The sequence below is a fragment of the Canis aureus genome, chromosome 21 (genome assembly GCF_053574225.1).
Source record: "Canis aureus isolate CA01 chromosome 21, VMU_Caureus_v.1.0, whole genome shotgun sequence".
Taxonomy (NCBI): Eukaryota; Metazoa; Chordata; class Mammalia; order Carnivora; family Canidae; genus Canis; species Canis aureus.
Window position 1 is genome coordinate 7,784,467 of NC_135631.1, and position 14,894 is coordinate 7,799,360.

Genomic DNA, 14,894 nt, shown 5'->3' on the forward strand with positions numbered 1-14,894 from the left:
ATGTGGTGCTGAGAATATGGCAGAGGAAGCCAGACAAAAGCCCCCTCTCCTGGTGCAGGGAGGAGATACTCAGCCAGGTGACAAGGGACAGAAACAAAAGGAGGGGCTCGGGAGCAGGGGCCGGGAGGCTCTCTAGAAAGGCGATCTGGCCTCCCTCCTGCGAGGCCGTTAGCAGGTGTCTGCTCCATGCTGAGGGGTCCCAGCAGCCCCCTTTGTCTGGTGCCCAGGGCTGTGACCTCGAGCCCTAGGAAGGGAAGCGCCGTGGCTCCACTTGGAAGCTGGCCCACGTGTCACAGACAGCGGTCCAGCTCTGGGGCCCAGAGGCCATGCTTGTCCTTTCTGTGGTGGGGCAGGGCCTGCCCTGGGTCCGCGGGACAGCAAAATGTCCCCCGACAGACTTGCCTTATGAAATGATTTAAGTGCATCTGCTCACACAGGACCCACTCCATCTCTGGGCACGATCCAGAGTTTCTCTTTCCCTTTGCCTTCCTTCTGGAAGGAACAGGGCACTCCAGATTAGTATGGGCTTTCTTCTCTGAAAGGTGGCAGGAAGGAGCCTGGGTTTTAAACCCAGTGTTGGGGTCAAAGGTCAGGCTTCCACCAAATGGGGAGGAAGGCAGAGACTAGGAGCAATGCTTCAGAAAATCTCAAGGATGGGGCACCTGGGGGGCTCAGGCCATGATCTCAGGGTCCTGGGATCGAGCCCCACATCAGGCTCCCTGCTCAGCGAGGAGTCTGCTTTTCCCTCTTCCTCTGCTGTTGCCCCAGCTTGTGTTCTCTCTCTCTCAAATAAAGAGATGAAATCTTAAAAAAGAAAAAAAGGAAAAAATAGGAAAATCTCAAGGTGCTTGCACTGAGAATCAAATCATGGAATAAAAAACAAATATATTTCCCATCCAAGGGCTTCCCTTGCTGCTCAGGGGTGAGTGGAAGGGGCAAGGGAAAGAAAAACAAAACAGAGACATTGGGTTTTCCAGAAAGCCTGATTTCAGAAGTAGCTGTCCACACACAGGAGCAGGGGAGCTGAACTGCACTGGAGACAGGTCCGTGGGCACCTCAGAGGGGGTGGCCCTGGGATGACCGCAGATCCTGGGGGGTCTGGGCAGTGCCGGGGTGTGGCCACTCATCAAGTCCACATGAGGGAGGAGGTCACACACTTTGGGTCCGTCTTTAACCCTGTAGGGAACACTTGGTCCCTGCTTGTCCGTGTATGAGTGTGAGTGCACATGTGAGTGCATGTGTGCGCACGTGTGTGTCCTTACTGACTCCACAGGATGCAGAACCTAGAGCAGAAGGATCGATTGCCAGTATGAATGCATTTCACCAGACAGACCTCCGTCCAGAGGGGACTCTTGCTCTCTGCTCCAGCTTAAGAAGTAAAATGCTTGGACGCCCAGACTCCTCAAATAGCTGGCTCCAGTCTGTGCCTTTTCCTGAGGTCCCTACAGCTACTTCTGGTGTTATTTTCAGGCAGGAAAATCTAGAGCCGGTGACTCATGACAAGGTAGCCTGGCACTGACACCCTAGCCAGGGGGTGGGGGGGACAGACAGCATATAAGATAATGGGGTGAATTGTGCAGTTGATAGAAGCGATAAAATCTGGGGAGGGAAACAAAGCTGGGAAAGGCAAGAGCAGGGTGGAGGTAACAGGAGATGGGGGTGGGAGGATACATGAACACATGACGAGCAAAAGTGCACATGAGAGAATGAATGAAGACAAATGAATGAGTAAATGAGTGAATAAATTAATGTTTACCCTAAAAATCATGGGTAAACAAATGAATGAACCCCCCACTCCCCAAGCAGCTGACGAACGTGGTGCTGGCACAGGAGCCGCAGGAACGAGCCTGGGACACCTCCTCCAGGGCGCCCACCTCCTGGAGCGCTGGTCTGTGTCCAGGAGTCCTGAGGGGAGGCAGCTGGGTCGGACACCCCTGTCCCCAAGCACAAGGCCCAGCCTGCAGCCTGTCTCTCCCTGTGTGCCGCGGTGAGGCTGACACGGAGGACCCTGGGAGGTTGCCCTTGGGTGGGCCAAGTGGACTTCTTTTGGGTCAAAGTAGAGAGCTCTCCCCTCCCTGCACGTAAAGCCTGCGTGACCAGCTGTTCAGCAGGTACATTTTGTAAGTAAAGACTCCCTGTCAAGACCTTTAGGAATATACCTCCCACTGGCTGGTAGGTAAGGGTGGCCTTCCCTAAACTGGTGCCGGAGGGATAAAGATCCAAGAAGTCAACCACTTTTCCTTAAACAATAGAGGAGCCCTGCCTAATCCTGTAGGCCACAGGGTGGGTCAGTGTCCTCTGTAATAGTTATGCTTTTCCTGCTATAGAAATTCATTCGGCTACATTGCAGAAACCTCAGAAAACACAGAAAAACGTAGAGCAGAAAGGAACAGCCATGCAACACAGTTGTTCCTAAGCAGGAATAACAGGCTTTGTAGCTAGGTGTCCAGAACATTGTCCCCAACCCGGCGCAGCTCTGAGCCCTGGGAAATGCACCCCAGATTTCAAACACTTAGGGGGGGAAAATATCTCGTTAGTAATTTTTGTACTGATTATGTGCTGAAAACATAATTTTTTTGTATAATGGACTATGTTAAATCTGTTATTCACGCTACCTCATTATTTTACTCTTGCGATGTGGCTACTAAGATGTCTCAGGTTACCTGTGTGGCTCACGTGGGGCTCCTACTGGCCAGCACTGTTCTGTAGGGCCCAGGACCTCCCTTCTTTCAAACAGAGAAGTTCCTTCAGGACTATGAGCTCTGAAGTCCAAACCTGGGGGAGATTTAGGCTCTGATCCCCAGTGTTGGGTCCGGGAGACCTGTTGACCTCTTGGTGAGGGCCCTGACTCATGTGCTCATTTGTGTGTCCCACATCAGGCCATCGCACCCAGCCGAGCAGACCCTGTCCACCCGAGAGAAGCTTGCAGCCCAGCAGCCCCGCTGCAGGATGGAGACCCAGGCTTAGGAGAGGCCCAGACCCAAATAGAAGCTGGCATCGAGTCATGCACACACGAAGGCACAACCAAACAGCAAACTTCCCAAGGAAAGGCCATTCACAGAGACACAAAAACCTGCAAGATCTTTTATTCCTGCTGGAGATGCAGTCTCGCAGGAAAGCCTCAGGATCATCCCAGAGAGATACCTAAGCCTTGTCATCTGTCCAGGGAGCTCCAGCTCTGCTTGATCCTTGGGGGAACCGTGTGAAGCCACGTTGTGTCCAAGAGGCTTCTCTCCAGCCATAGCCAGGGCTGTGACATCAGACTCCAGCCTCCCTGGAGATGGGTCTTTGGGGAAATTATGGGCAGCGTGTGGTCACTGACCCCAGGGGAGCAGCAGGGCAGATGTGATGTGCTCACACTCCCAACACCCACACACACCCACACACACAGAGGATGCAGGGCCGTTGAGCTGCATGGGGGAGACATTCACACACTCTCAACAGGGCAGGGACCCCAACTCCCATCCCAGCTCCGCAGCCTGCGGCCTTGCCGCCTTCACCCCCAGCACTGCATCCTCGCCTGTCAGAGGCGCCCTCCACACAGTCAGGAGGAAACCAGCAGTTCAGTTCAGCTCAGGGAGACAGGCATCCTCTGTCCTCACGGGGAGCTTGGATGCAAGGGAATCACTACTTCTCTGGGCAGGGCGGCCTGAAGCTCGTTTCTTCTCTCGAGCCCCTGGAAGAGGAGTGAAAGCAGCAAAGGAGGTTTCGAGGCTTTCCTTTTGAGAAGCAGGAGCCATGACGTGGACTTTCCACACTGCTGGGCAGGGTGGTCTGGCGGCTGGCTCGGCCTGGCCTGCGGCAGGGGCGGGGTGGGGGGCTGTCTCTGTTCCAACCCCCCCCCCCCAGCTGGGTTTCTGCTGCCCAGGCATCTATCATGGGGGTTCATGTGGTGATTCCCAAAGGGGCGCTGGGGAGGAGGGAGCGAGCCTTTTGAGACTCAGGCGAGACTCCCCACCCCAACACTTTCAAAGAAAGGACCCTGGGACTGGGGGACATCTGTGTGAATCCGCTTGCAGGCTTGCAGACGGTTGGTTGGTCGTTGGTCGTAATCACCATAAGAACTCGAGTTAGTATTTGTAGAGACTTAGCACGGTGCTGGCTCTGGCTCGTAGCAAGCGCTGTACCACTGCTCCTTAAATAAATAAACACAAACAGGGAAATCTGTGGTGTGCCAAGGACCGGAAGGGGGTGAAGGGTAGAAATAAGGCAGAAGACAGGACCACGGAGCAGAAATGAGCCTGAGTGCTGGGTCGGAGCCAGGAGCGGGGCCCCCAGAACAGAGCCGAGGAACACCAACCGAGCCGGGCCAGAGAGGCTTCCGGGAGGAGGTGACGAGCGGCTGAGCTGGCCCGGGGGTGCGCTTCGGCTTCTTAGGAATTCTCAGAAGGCAAGCAGGGGTTAGCAAAACACATGAAGCGTCTGAAAATGCTCTGAAGGAAATAACGTCCAGGGATTCCGTTTGGGGGAAAAAAAAAACCCCCAGACAGAACTTCATGCTTTGGCTGCGCTCCAGAAGGTCGGGCTGGTGGTTTCCATGCCCACGGAGTCTCCCTGTCCGCTGCTCCGGGTTCTGACATCATGCGACGGAAGGAAGTAACAGTAGTCCTGTCTCCCGCCCACCCTATCTCAGTTACAAACCGCCCCCCAGGCACGTCTTCCCCCGGGGGAAGTTACACCCCAAGGCGCTTTTAGCACATTAGGTCATATACCTGTTTGGCATCGCGGCTTTCCCACACGGGATCCCCACCAGACACTCAAAGGGGTGCAGAGCCAGCATGGGAGCAGGAGGGGGCCGTTGAGCTCACAATAGCCCTGACTCATGAGCGGCTCACTCCTTCCATGCTGCCTTCCCCACCCGGCTGCCTGTGTGAGTCAACAGCGTTACTTAGCATCTCGTTACTTAGCAGTTACTTAGCATCCCGGAGTGCAGAGATGTGTGTTGGGGAGAAAGCGGCCCTGTTGCAAGGATGGCCAGAGTCCGGGGACAGCAGCCTAGTTGTGCCCAGTATGAGCCCCTCCACCAACAGAGGACAGCCAGGGATGGGGGCATCTGTGCTTTTTATTATTATTTTTTTAAGATTTAATTTATTTATTCATGAGAGATGGAGAGAGAGGCAGAGATACAGGCAGAGGGAGAAGCAGGCTCCCTGCGGGGAGCCCGATGTGGGACTCGATCCTAGGACCCCAGGATCACGATCTGGGCCGAAGACAGACAGACACTCAACCACTGAGCCACCCAGGTGCCCCTGTGCATTTTGTAAAAACTGATCTCCTACCTTGTATCCCTCCAGTTCCCTGTGTGTGTGTGTGTGTGTGTGTGTGCATGCATGTGCATGCCTGCATGTGTGTGCTCAACTCATGGACTGAGCCTTGGAAGGGACAGTCAGGAGACCCAGATGGAAAGCCAGATCTGCCTCTTGGCTGTGGCCTGAAGCCAAGCACATCACCTCTCTGGGCCTCTGCCCTCCCATCTGAGGACTTGGGTGATAAGATCAGCCTCCCAGGTCTTCCCTGAGAACAGTGGTTCTCAACTGGGGGTGATTTTGCCACCCGCCCCAGGGACATCTGACGATGTCCGGAGACATTTGTAACTGTCACATCGGGAGGGACAGATGCTACTGGCATCGAGTGGGTAGACACCAGCGATGCTGCTAACCATCCTACAGGGTACAGCCTGGCCCCCAGGACAAACAGTGATCCAGCCCCAAACATCAGCAGTGTCCTGGAAGAAGCCCAGCTCCAGGGCACCAGATTAGAAAAGGCCATTGCTTGAATGATCCCTGACCCGGGGCTCACCACGGCCTGACCAGGTGGAGGGCCTCGTCCTGCCTCGGTGTCTAAAGCTTGGTTTGTTCACTTCTTCACTAGGCTGCTGACAACCCCAGGGAGGGCTCAGGCACACACAGCTGGGCAGGGCACAGAGCAAGACGTTCCTCCTCGTGGGCAAGGGCAAGGAGGGCAAATTGTGTGGGAAAGAGCCCTCAGAGCCTCTTACAAGGGACACTTTCTTGTAGCTCAGTCCCCTGTCCTAGCATCCCTTGTCACCCCATGCTTGTACTCCTGGCGATTATTAAAATGTCAGCAAAGAGGAAGGGCCTGATGGTGGCTGACATCACAACAGCACGAGAGGACTGCACAGTGGCAAAGTAGGGTGAGCTGTGAAGCCCAGAACTTCCCATAATCAAATGCCCCATTTAGACTAATGAGACTGGTTTTTACTAATTCACAAGCGCAGAATTAATCCTGCTGCTGAGATCTGTCCCTTTGGGTTTTTAATGATGAGATTCCCTGAGTCAAAAAGCAGAAAGTGCAGAGCTGATGCAACACTGTTTCTAGAGGGCCAGTTTAGAAGCAATTAGCGGCTCCGAGTAGAGACGCAGTCCCAACAGGGTGACCCACGTGAGACGGCGTGAGGCAGGAAACCAGTGGCTGAAACCATCACCAGAAGAGGGAGGCTTTAAAGTCCCAACTTGGAGGGGAGCCTGACATAGAAGAATCCCATTGTCCTCCCTGGTTCAGGGGAATGTTGTTTTTACATTTTTAGTCTCTGTAATCCCAAGACCCATGCAGCCTCAGCCCAGGCCACAAGTGACCCCAGGGACAGAGTCGATCCCTGCTGCCCTGTCCTTTCTGCTCTGCACAGAGGCCACCCTGCATGTCCCCTCTGCCTGCCTAAGCATTTCCATGCTGTACACCTGGGAGCCTGGGGGAGCCAGGAGGATGCAGAATGGGGAGTGGGACAGAGCAAAGAAATGTACTGACACGTAGCAGGGGAAATGATGCTTTACAAGCAGGCAGGACTCGGCTAAGTCATCAATCACAGAAGCAGGTGAAAGCAGGCTTCTTGGGGAAAGCCATAGTGGGGAGCTGGGCACCGCCCTGCCTGCGAGGTTGTCCCTCACCCTGAAGCAGCTCCCAGTCGGGCTCAGGCACCGCACCCCAGAGCCCTCTCCATCAGCGGTCCAGAGTCACCTCCCAGGAGTTCAGGGATGTCAGTGTACCCAGAATTGAGGAATTACAGTTTTGCTCCTTCTTCCAGAAACCATACCTTGTAGACTCTTCTGTAAGATCCTTCACCACTTGAAAATAAATTTAGAAAGTCAGTATGTTAAGGTTACACAATCTTGGTTGTTTACCAACAAGGATAAGAGAATGAAGTTACATAATCCTGTGTGTGTGTGTGTATGTGTGTGTGTGTGTGTGTGTGTGAAAGAGAGAGAGAGAGAGAGATTCTTCCCAGCATTGAAAGCTCAAACTGGCCTCGGCGTGGCGAGGCCATGGAGGGCTATTCGTGATGAGCACTTGGCCAGCCTGGCACACTTCTCCAAGTCTGGGCTCGCTGCCTGAGATGCAGACAAAGGGCCCTGGAGGGCCACTCAGCGCCCCCAACAAGGCTCGCCTGAGGACAGAGGAACCTTCCTCCACCTCTCCAAGTTGAGCCTATGTGGGGGTGACACATGGTGGGGAGAAGGGAAGGTCATGACAATGACAAGATGACGGCAGTAGTAACAGTGGCTCCCACTGCCCAGCCTCCCCCTGTGCCAGGTGCCGCGCCACAGCCTCACACACACTTGATGCTCAACTGGGGGTGATTTTGCCAGGAGGAGGCAGTGGGGAGGAGACGCAGGCTCTGTGGGGCTAAGGAGGCCTGACCAAGGTCACAGGGCTGGAAGATGCCAGAGCTGGAGCCAGACCCCACCCTATCTCCCCGGCCCCAACCTGTCTGATTCCAGAATCCACCCTTGGACCCAAGGTGTGCCTCGATGGCATTAGCACCTTGGAAGAGAGCTTTATGATCACTTCTGTAGGCCCAGAATGTTCCTCAGTGGCCTTTTGACAAGCAGCCATTGGGCATCAAGTGTATGAACCCAGTGGAATATGAGGTGGGGGAAAGGAAGTGCTATAGTCGAGGTACAGACCGGTTCTTGGGCTTGAGTGCTTGGGTGACGGGCAATCTCAGATCACTTCCTGGAGGAGGTAGCATCCCATGTACACCCTGAAGAACTAACAAGATGTAGGGAGGCAGAGGAAAAGGAGAGTCTATTCCCATTGGGCAGGGTTGCCAGGGTGGCCCCTGGGAGCTAAACCTGAGCATGGCTGCTCCTGGAGGACCTGGGTCATCCTCCTGCTGGGTCGGTGGATTCAAAGCACATCCTGGGAAGCTCCTACCATGTAGGTCCCTGCCGATCTGGGATGAAAGTGATCAAAGTCACTGTCCCTCCTTCGGGGAGGCAGTAAAGCCTCCTGCAAGGAGTGCGGGCAACTCTGCAGGAACCCCAGTCCCCAGTGTCAGCCTTCTGAAGCCCTCCTGCACCTCTGCAAAGAGGCCCGGGCTGTGGGGTAAAATGGGTCGAGCCCCGGTGAGGGACTGCTAGTGCCTGGTCACCGAAGGGTAAGCCTTCCCTAAAGGGGGGCTCGGAGAGATGCTTACCATGGGCGGGCGGGGGGAGAGGGGGGTGACGCCAGTGAGCAGGGCCAGCAGGAGAAGAAGCAGGGGAGGCAGGGGAGGCTCCCCGGAGGGAGAAGTGTCTAGGAGCCTCTCTCCCTTGCAAGGTGCCCCGACGCCAAGCGCCAGGTTTGGAGGCTTTGATTAAAGGTGAGGGGCTGTTGGAAGTTTCCTCCCGGGTCTGAGCGCTCAGCCACCCTCAGAAACTCCAAGGGGCACGTCCGGGGGTAAAAATAAACTTGGAGGGGCCGCCGGAGTGAGCGCTGCCCCCCCCACCCCCGGGGCTCCGCGTCTTCGGAAAGTCTGAGCGCAGAGCAGCGCGGGCGCCCCGGGACCGCAGGGGGGCGGCCGCAGCGCCCTGGGCCGGGCGGGGCGGGGCGGGGCGGGAGGGGCGGGAGGGGCGGCGGGAGGGGCGGCAGGCCCGGCCCCCAGCGAGCGCGCCAACGCCGCCCGGTCCGCCCGCAGAGGCCGCCGCGGCCGTGGATGCGGAGGGCGCGCCGCCCTGCCGGCCCGGCGCCCAGGCGGCCGCGATGAGGGTCAACGAGAAGTACTCGACGCTCCCGGCCGAGGACCGCAGCGTCCACATCATCAACATCTGCGCCATCGAGGACATCGGCTACCTGCCGTCCGAGGGCACGGTGAGTGCGGGCGGCCGCGCGGGGGGCGGGGGGCTCACCTGTGCCGCGCGCGGACGGCGGGGCGGGGGCGCGCGGGGCGCGGGGGGACACCTGCGGCCGCAGCGCCCCCCCAGCCCACTAGCCGAGCGAAGCGCATGGCTGGGCCCCGCGGGGGACACCCCTGGGGGGGTTGCCGGACAGCCCGGACAGTGGGGGTGGGAGGAGCCGCGACAGGGTGGCCGCCTCCCCCCCCCCCACAAGGCGCCGCCACCCTCTGGCGACAGCCGCGCCCTCCTGAGGTTGGACCCTCGGGCGACTCCCTCACCTGCCCGGTGCCCGGGGCGCACGAAGTCCGGGGACTCGGTGTCCCGCAGGGGAGCGCCCAACGCCCCGGGCAGCGGGGAGGCGCTGCTGGGTCCAGACTTCTTTCTTCACTGGTCCCGTCTCCAACGTGTGCCCGCTGCTAGTGGAAGCCGGTGCCCGCTGGCCAGGTGCTTGGGGACCCCCATGCAGGTCTGCTATCCCACCATTCCCTATGGGGCCAGATCCAGAGGTCGGAGAGATCCTTGGAGGGCAGACCTCACCAGTGAGGGATTTGGCTTACAGTTAGAACAAAGTCTACCCCAAGAGGGAAGGGCTGAGAAGGGCCCTGGGCTGCAGAAGCAGAGGGGACCCCAGGGTGCTCACTCTGGACCACAGAACAGACACCCCTTCCTTCCCTCCCCTCCCCTTAAGCAGCTGTCTGAGGCCCCAGCCTTCTTTCTTTGCTCTAACCTCACCAGGATCCAGGCCTGCCTCTAGCGTCAGGACTGGAGAGCTAGGCCTTTAGGGGAGGTGCCTGGAGGATGGGATCCTGGCAGGGCCGTGGCGGTGTTCCAGGGAAGGCAGAGACCCTCAGGTCTTGCACTGTTTTGCAGCTGAGCTTGCGCCGAGATGCAGGAGGGCATTGGGCATGTGCATGGGTTGAGAGGGGAGTCTGTCTGTGATAAATACCATTGGCCTTAGGAGCTCAGAGCCATCATTTCAACAAACACCGTGTGCCTGCTGTGGGCCAGGCCATGGGCACCCACAGCAAATGAGACAGGGAAGCATGCCCATCTGGGGCTTGAGGAGTGGTGATGGAACGTGGCCCAGGACAGCCGCAGAAGGACACTTGTGTAGCAGCAGGCCTGCAGCTGAGGATTAGCTCATTTAATTTTCACAACTCTATGGGGCCAGTGCTCTTACTACCAGTGAGGATACTGAGGCCAAGAGGGGAGTCATGCGCCCACCAGCTGGGAGGAGGAGGAGAGCTAGCAAGAGCCAAGACACAGAAGCAGGTGGCCATGGGCAGCCTGTAGAGGAGCAGACATCCTGGAGGAGAAGGCTGGTTATACCCGTAATGGGGGTGGGTGGGGCCTGTCAGACAAAGAAATCTCACATGGGAAGACCCAGAGTTGGGAATGTGGGGCCACTAGTTAGAAGCCACGGGAGGCGGTGACACCCAAAGAGATGGAGAGGAGTGGCCATTCCAGAGGTAGACCGCATTCGTCTTGAGGATGGGTTAGATCTGAAATGAACCCTAGAGCCCTATCAATGGCCCTGGGTTCTCGACTTGTAGTTCAGGGACCTGTTGCTTATGTGGATCCAGATATCCTCTGTCTTCCACTTACCGTGGCGAGGGCCATGAGGTCTGCAAACACTTGGCCCTCCATTCAAGGTCTTCATGGTCTAGAAACAACATAGACAAGCCCCGATGAGGCGGTTGACTCTTATTCTGCACGCAACTCTTACGGCAGGCAGGTTTCCGGTATTGTGGGCCTGGAGTGCTATGAATCGGGGTTGGGGCGGGGGGTCCCTGACCACAAGAAGGAGAGGTGGCCAAGTGCTGTCCTGCTGGTGACATGTCTACAGGCAGGCTGCAAGCAGCAGCTCTAGGAGCGGGAGGCCTACAGGGGACCAGGAGAGCCTCCACGGGCATCCTCGGCACCTCTCAGGCCAATAATTGTTGCTCAGTCATCACCCTGAGTCACCCAAGGAAGGCAGCTCTGTGCAGGCAGAGGCCAGAGGGCGTGGGCTGCATTTCAAAGAGTTCCCAGACAGGTGGCCATACGTGCGACGTAGTGTCAACGGAGTTTAAGTTGGCCGTCAGAACTCCCATCCCATGCATGCTGCACTTCCAGCCAGTGCCCGGGGGCCTCTCCTCTCCCTGTCATTCCCAAGTTCAAGGATAAAAATCACCTCATTGTTTCTATACAAAAAAAAAAGGTAGAAGAAATGACTCAAAAGCCAGATGCCAGGTTGATTGCAATGTATTTCACTAAGTTTTCTTTGTGTTTATCTTTGAGAGTTTCTTCTTTCTTCCTGCTGGCTGCCAGTGGCCCTAGATCTCTATGCCCCAACAAGCCCAGACACCCCAGGGAGATGTACCTAGTGTTGGCATCGCCTGCCTGCAAAATAAGAGTGCTGCTCTGTTTATCAGCGTTGAGAGATGACCTGTTTATAGATTGTGGGGTGTGCTTGACAATCCTAAATTGATTTGTAGAGCTGGTGATTTAATTTTGAAAATTTGGGGAATGAGAGCAAAGTTCAAAAGTGAATTCAAAGAGTCCCCAGAACTGAAAGAAATTTTGCAGGTTACTGGTTTCATTTTAGGAACAAGGGAATGTGGCAGGTTCTCCTAGCATGATCGTGTAGACTTGTCCCGGCTTTGGCTATTCCACACCAACGTGTGACCTCAGCTCCTAGAGCTCCATCTCCGAGTGAGAAGCCAAATAAACAAATTCTGGTCCCAGTCCAGGATCCGTGGTGTGGACTCAGGCTTCCACACTCCTCTTCTGCCTTCTTCTCAGAGTTTGGGAAGGGAGTCTGGGGAGGCAGATGTGGGCCAGATGTCGACCACCCTCTTGATGCCCGTGGTTCTGGGGGCAGTCCCGCTGTGGAGGGGACCTCCGTCCCCTGATGTCCTCCGATGTGACCTCAGGAAGACATTTCTCTTCCACCATGTTTACCGTCTTCCTCGGGGAAGCTCCTTCTGGGATCACTTCCTGCCAAATACCCCCGAGGATGATCTTCAAAATACTTTGCGATCTCCCATGACTCGCGTCCACACAGGAATTCTGCGACCTAAGTGGTGGAGATGATTTGGTCTCCACCCTACAGATGGAACACCTGAGACCCACTCAGAGCCAGGGAGCGTGTGTTTCAGCTGCCGGCTTGGCTGGGTCTGGGCTTCGGTGTCCTTGATCTGCTGGCCCCTGCCGGTCACTGTGCAGAGCCCAAGCTTCTGTCATTCATTTATTTGTGGATTCATCTGTTCCATAACCACGTCAGAAAGATGACTGGGAGGTCCCCTACCTTCAAGAAAGGTGTGCCGAGGGGCCACCTGCCCCTTTCTTATGGGGAATGGAGAGGAGAACATTGTGAAGCTTTTCCCAAGCTTTTGAATGGGAAAGTTATGCAAAGAGCCTAACCCGAACCTTCCTGCTGTAAGTTAAATCTTTACCTCTTTGTCCCGTCCTACACAAGAAGAGCACCCACTCTGCTGCTCCGTGGAAGGGCCCTGGAGAGACCCACAGCCACCACGGCAGGCTCTGTGGCCCTCGCTCTATGGCTACACCTCCAGCTCCCTCGAAACCCAGCTCAGAATCATCCTGCAGACCCTGGAGTCGGCCTCGCCCATATACAGTGTAGTAGAAAGGGAACCCACTCTTTCTGTCTAAAGGTTGCTAACCCCTGACACTTACTTAGATAGGATCACCCTTCCCCACCCCAGTTTTTATAAAATTAAGACCCAAACAGAGAAGTAACCTGTCCAGAATCACACAACCACATCAGTGACAGGACCAGGCCTGGGAGGACCATCTGGGACTCTCACACCAGTGCACTGGTGCTTTCATGCTGCCTCCTGCTGGTCCCAGCAGCACATCCAGCTCCCTTGGTAACAAAGCAGTCTGGATTTGGCACTGCCACCATCTTCGACTTGTGGTCCACTCTGACCATGAGATTGGTTTGCCCTGTCCTCCCCTAGTCCTTTATTTGTGCTTGTCTGAATTCCCAGTTACAGCAGGTTTCTGTTGGGGGTTCATCATAGACCAGGCCCTCTTGTAAACTCTTTACACGCAGAACATGTTTTATCCTTCCAATAACCCTTGGAGGGAAGTCTTGTTGTATAAGGGGGGTCTGGTTTACTCCCCTGACCCTCGTTTTACAAGGACAGCTTGTAAAGGACAGGATGAAGAGAGGACAGTGCGTCCTGCCACTGTTCCCCCAGGGGGGAAGGAGATGTCTAGGGGATATTTCTGTTCTCCCCCAGGCTGTCAGGCCCTAAAGGTTCTCGATCATCATCGATCGGGCCCCAGCAGACAGTTATTGTTTAGGTTTAGAACCTGGTAACCTTTCCCTGCGTTCTGATGGTGGGGAGTCTCTGGCTATCCTGCTCTCTGACCTGATGGGCTCCCTCCAGATTTCCTTCCCTCCGCTATGGGGTTTTTGTCCACTCTGTTCCTATTAGCTATGATTCCAGCCAGCCAGGGGCATGTATGGGCCCTCCACCAGGTGCCAAACCCTCCCTCCATGTGTCACAGGTTCTACATGGAGGTGTGCTAGGGCCAATCCCTGGCCCGGCTTTGGGGATCCCGCCACCCTGCTTAGGGGCCCCTGTGAGTGAAGAGCTTGTGAATAGATGTTTTCAAGGTGGCCCTGGCCCAAGAGATCCTGCCTGACTGACGGGGGGGTCAGGGTTGTCCAGAGCACTGAGCAGGGAATCTGCCCCCTGCCTGGGAAGCTAGGTAGATTTACAAAGCACAGAGAAGGGAGGCAGGGCATGCAGGTAGGGAGCACAGCATGTGCATGTGAGGAGCAGGGAGTGAGGATGTCCTGACTCCAGGTGGCCTCCAGGGGAGTGGGGAGAGGAAGCTGAGGAGGTCCAGGCAGGAGCCGTGTACGGGCACCAGGCTCATCCTAGAAGATCGAAGTTCCTGTTTGGAAATAGAGGTGAGCCCCTCGCAGAGGCACTGAGACCAGAGTGCCCGGATGCTGACAGCAGACAGGTGTGTCCTTGCACGCTGCCTGCCTAGACACCACACATCCATCTTGGTGTGACCGCCTCCCAAGCCTGAGCCCTGCCCAGCAGCGGCTTCTTTCCATGAGCGCTGGCAGCATCTTCCACAGGCACCCCCCCATCCCAAACCCCCGGTCCTGCATTTCTGCCCACTACCCACCTCAAGGAGGGAAACCATTCTTAGCCACGGGCTCACAGGGCGCCCTTTCTCTGGCCTTCCTGTGGTATTGAGGAGAGTCAGCGTTTGTTGGCACTGGGATTGAGGGGAGGTGTTAGTCCTGGGAATTAATTAGAGAGAGTCCAGCCAGTGTGGGTCAGTGCTGCTGGCTGCCAGCAGGTGCAGCCCGTAGTGCCCTCCCACCTTACAGGGGCGGACACGTGGACAGAGCAGATAGACAGTCGGTCCCAGGGTGCATGTGTGGAGCAGGACCAACCCAGACTTCTCTGAGGCCTCCCACTGCCCCACACGTCCCTGCTACCCTGACCTGACCTCCTGGCTCCAGGGACAGGCAGGGCAGGACCCAGGCCCGGCTGATGGTGGCACCCTCCCTGGCTGTGTCCCTGGGCACAGGGTTGCAGAGGGCTCTTGGGGTCCTCTGGGGGGAATTTGGCCCTGGCAGCAGGGGCTGACTGCCTCAGATGTGTGAGCTCCACTCTCCCCAGGTCAAGTAGACCTGACCATAGTAAAGCCCCCTCGGCAGGTCAGGACTCAGGGAGAGGACGTGCCCCATGCTGAGGAAGAATGTTGCCTACGTCCCTGTTACTACACGGCGCAGGGTGGGCAGCA

The 14,894-nt window shown here is 56.5% G+C and overlaps 1 protein-coding gene across 8 annotated transcripts in view; it reads left to right on the forward strand.

Annotated features, from left to right (window-relative positions):
- Positions 1–8,915: 8,915 nt before the first annotated feature.
- The window catches only part of ANO1 (anoctamin 1), an 81,360-nt gene continuing 75,381 nt past the window's right edge, over positions 8,916–14,894 (forward strand). For all 8 annotated transcript variants that reach the window (XM_077862759.1, XM_077862763.1, XM_077862760.1 and 5 more), the window contains exon 1: positions 8,916–9,087. In XM_077862759.1, the coding sequence (XP_077718885.1) occupies positions 8,980–9,087 (108 nt within the window). In that variant the 5' untranslated portion in view covers positions 8,916–8,979. The remainder of the gene's footprint in view (positions 9,088–14,894) is intronic.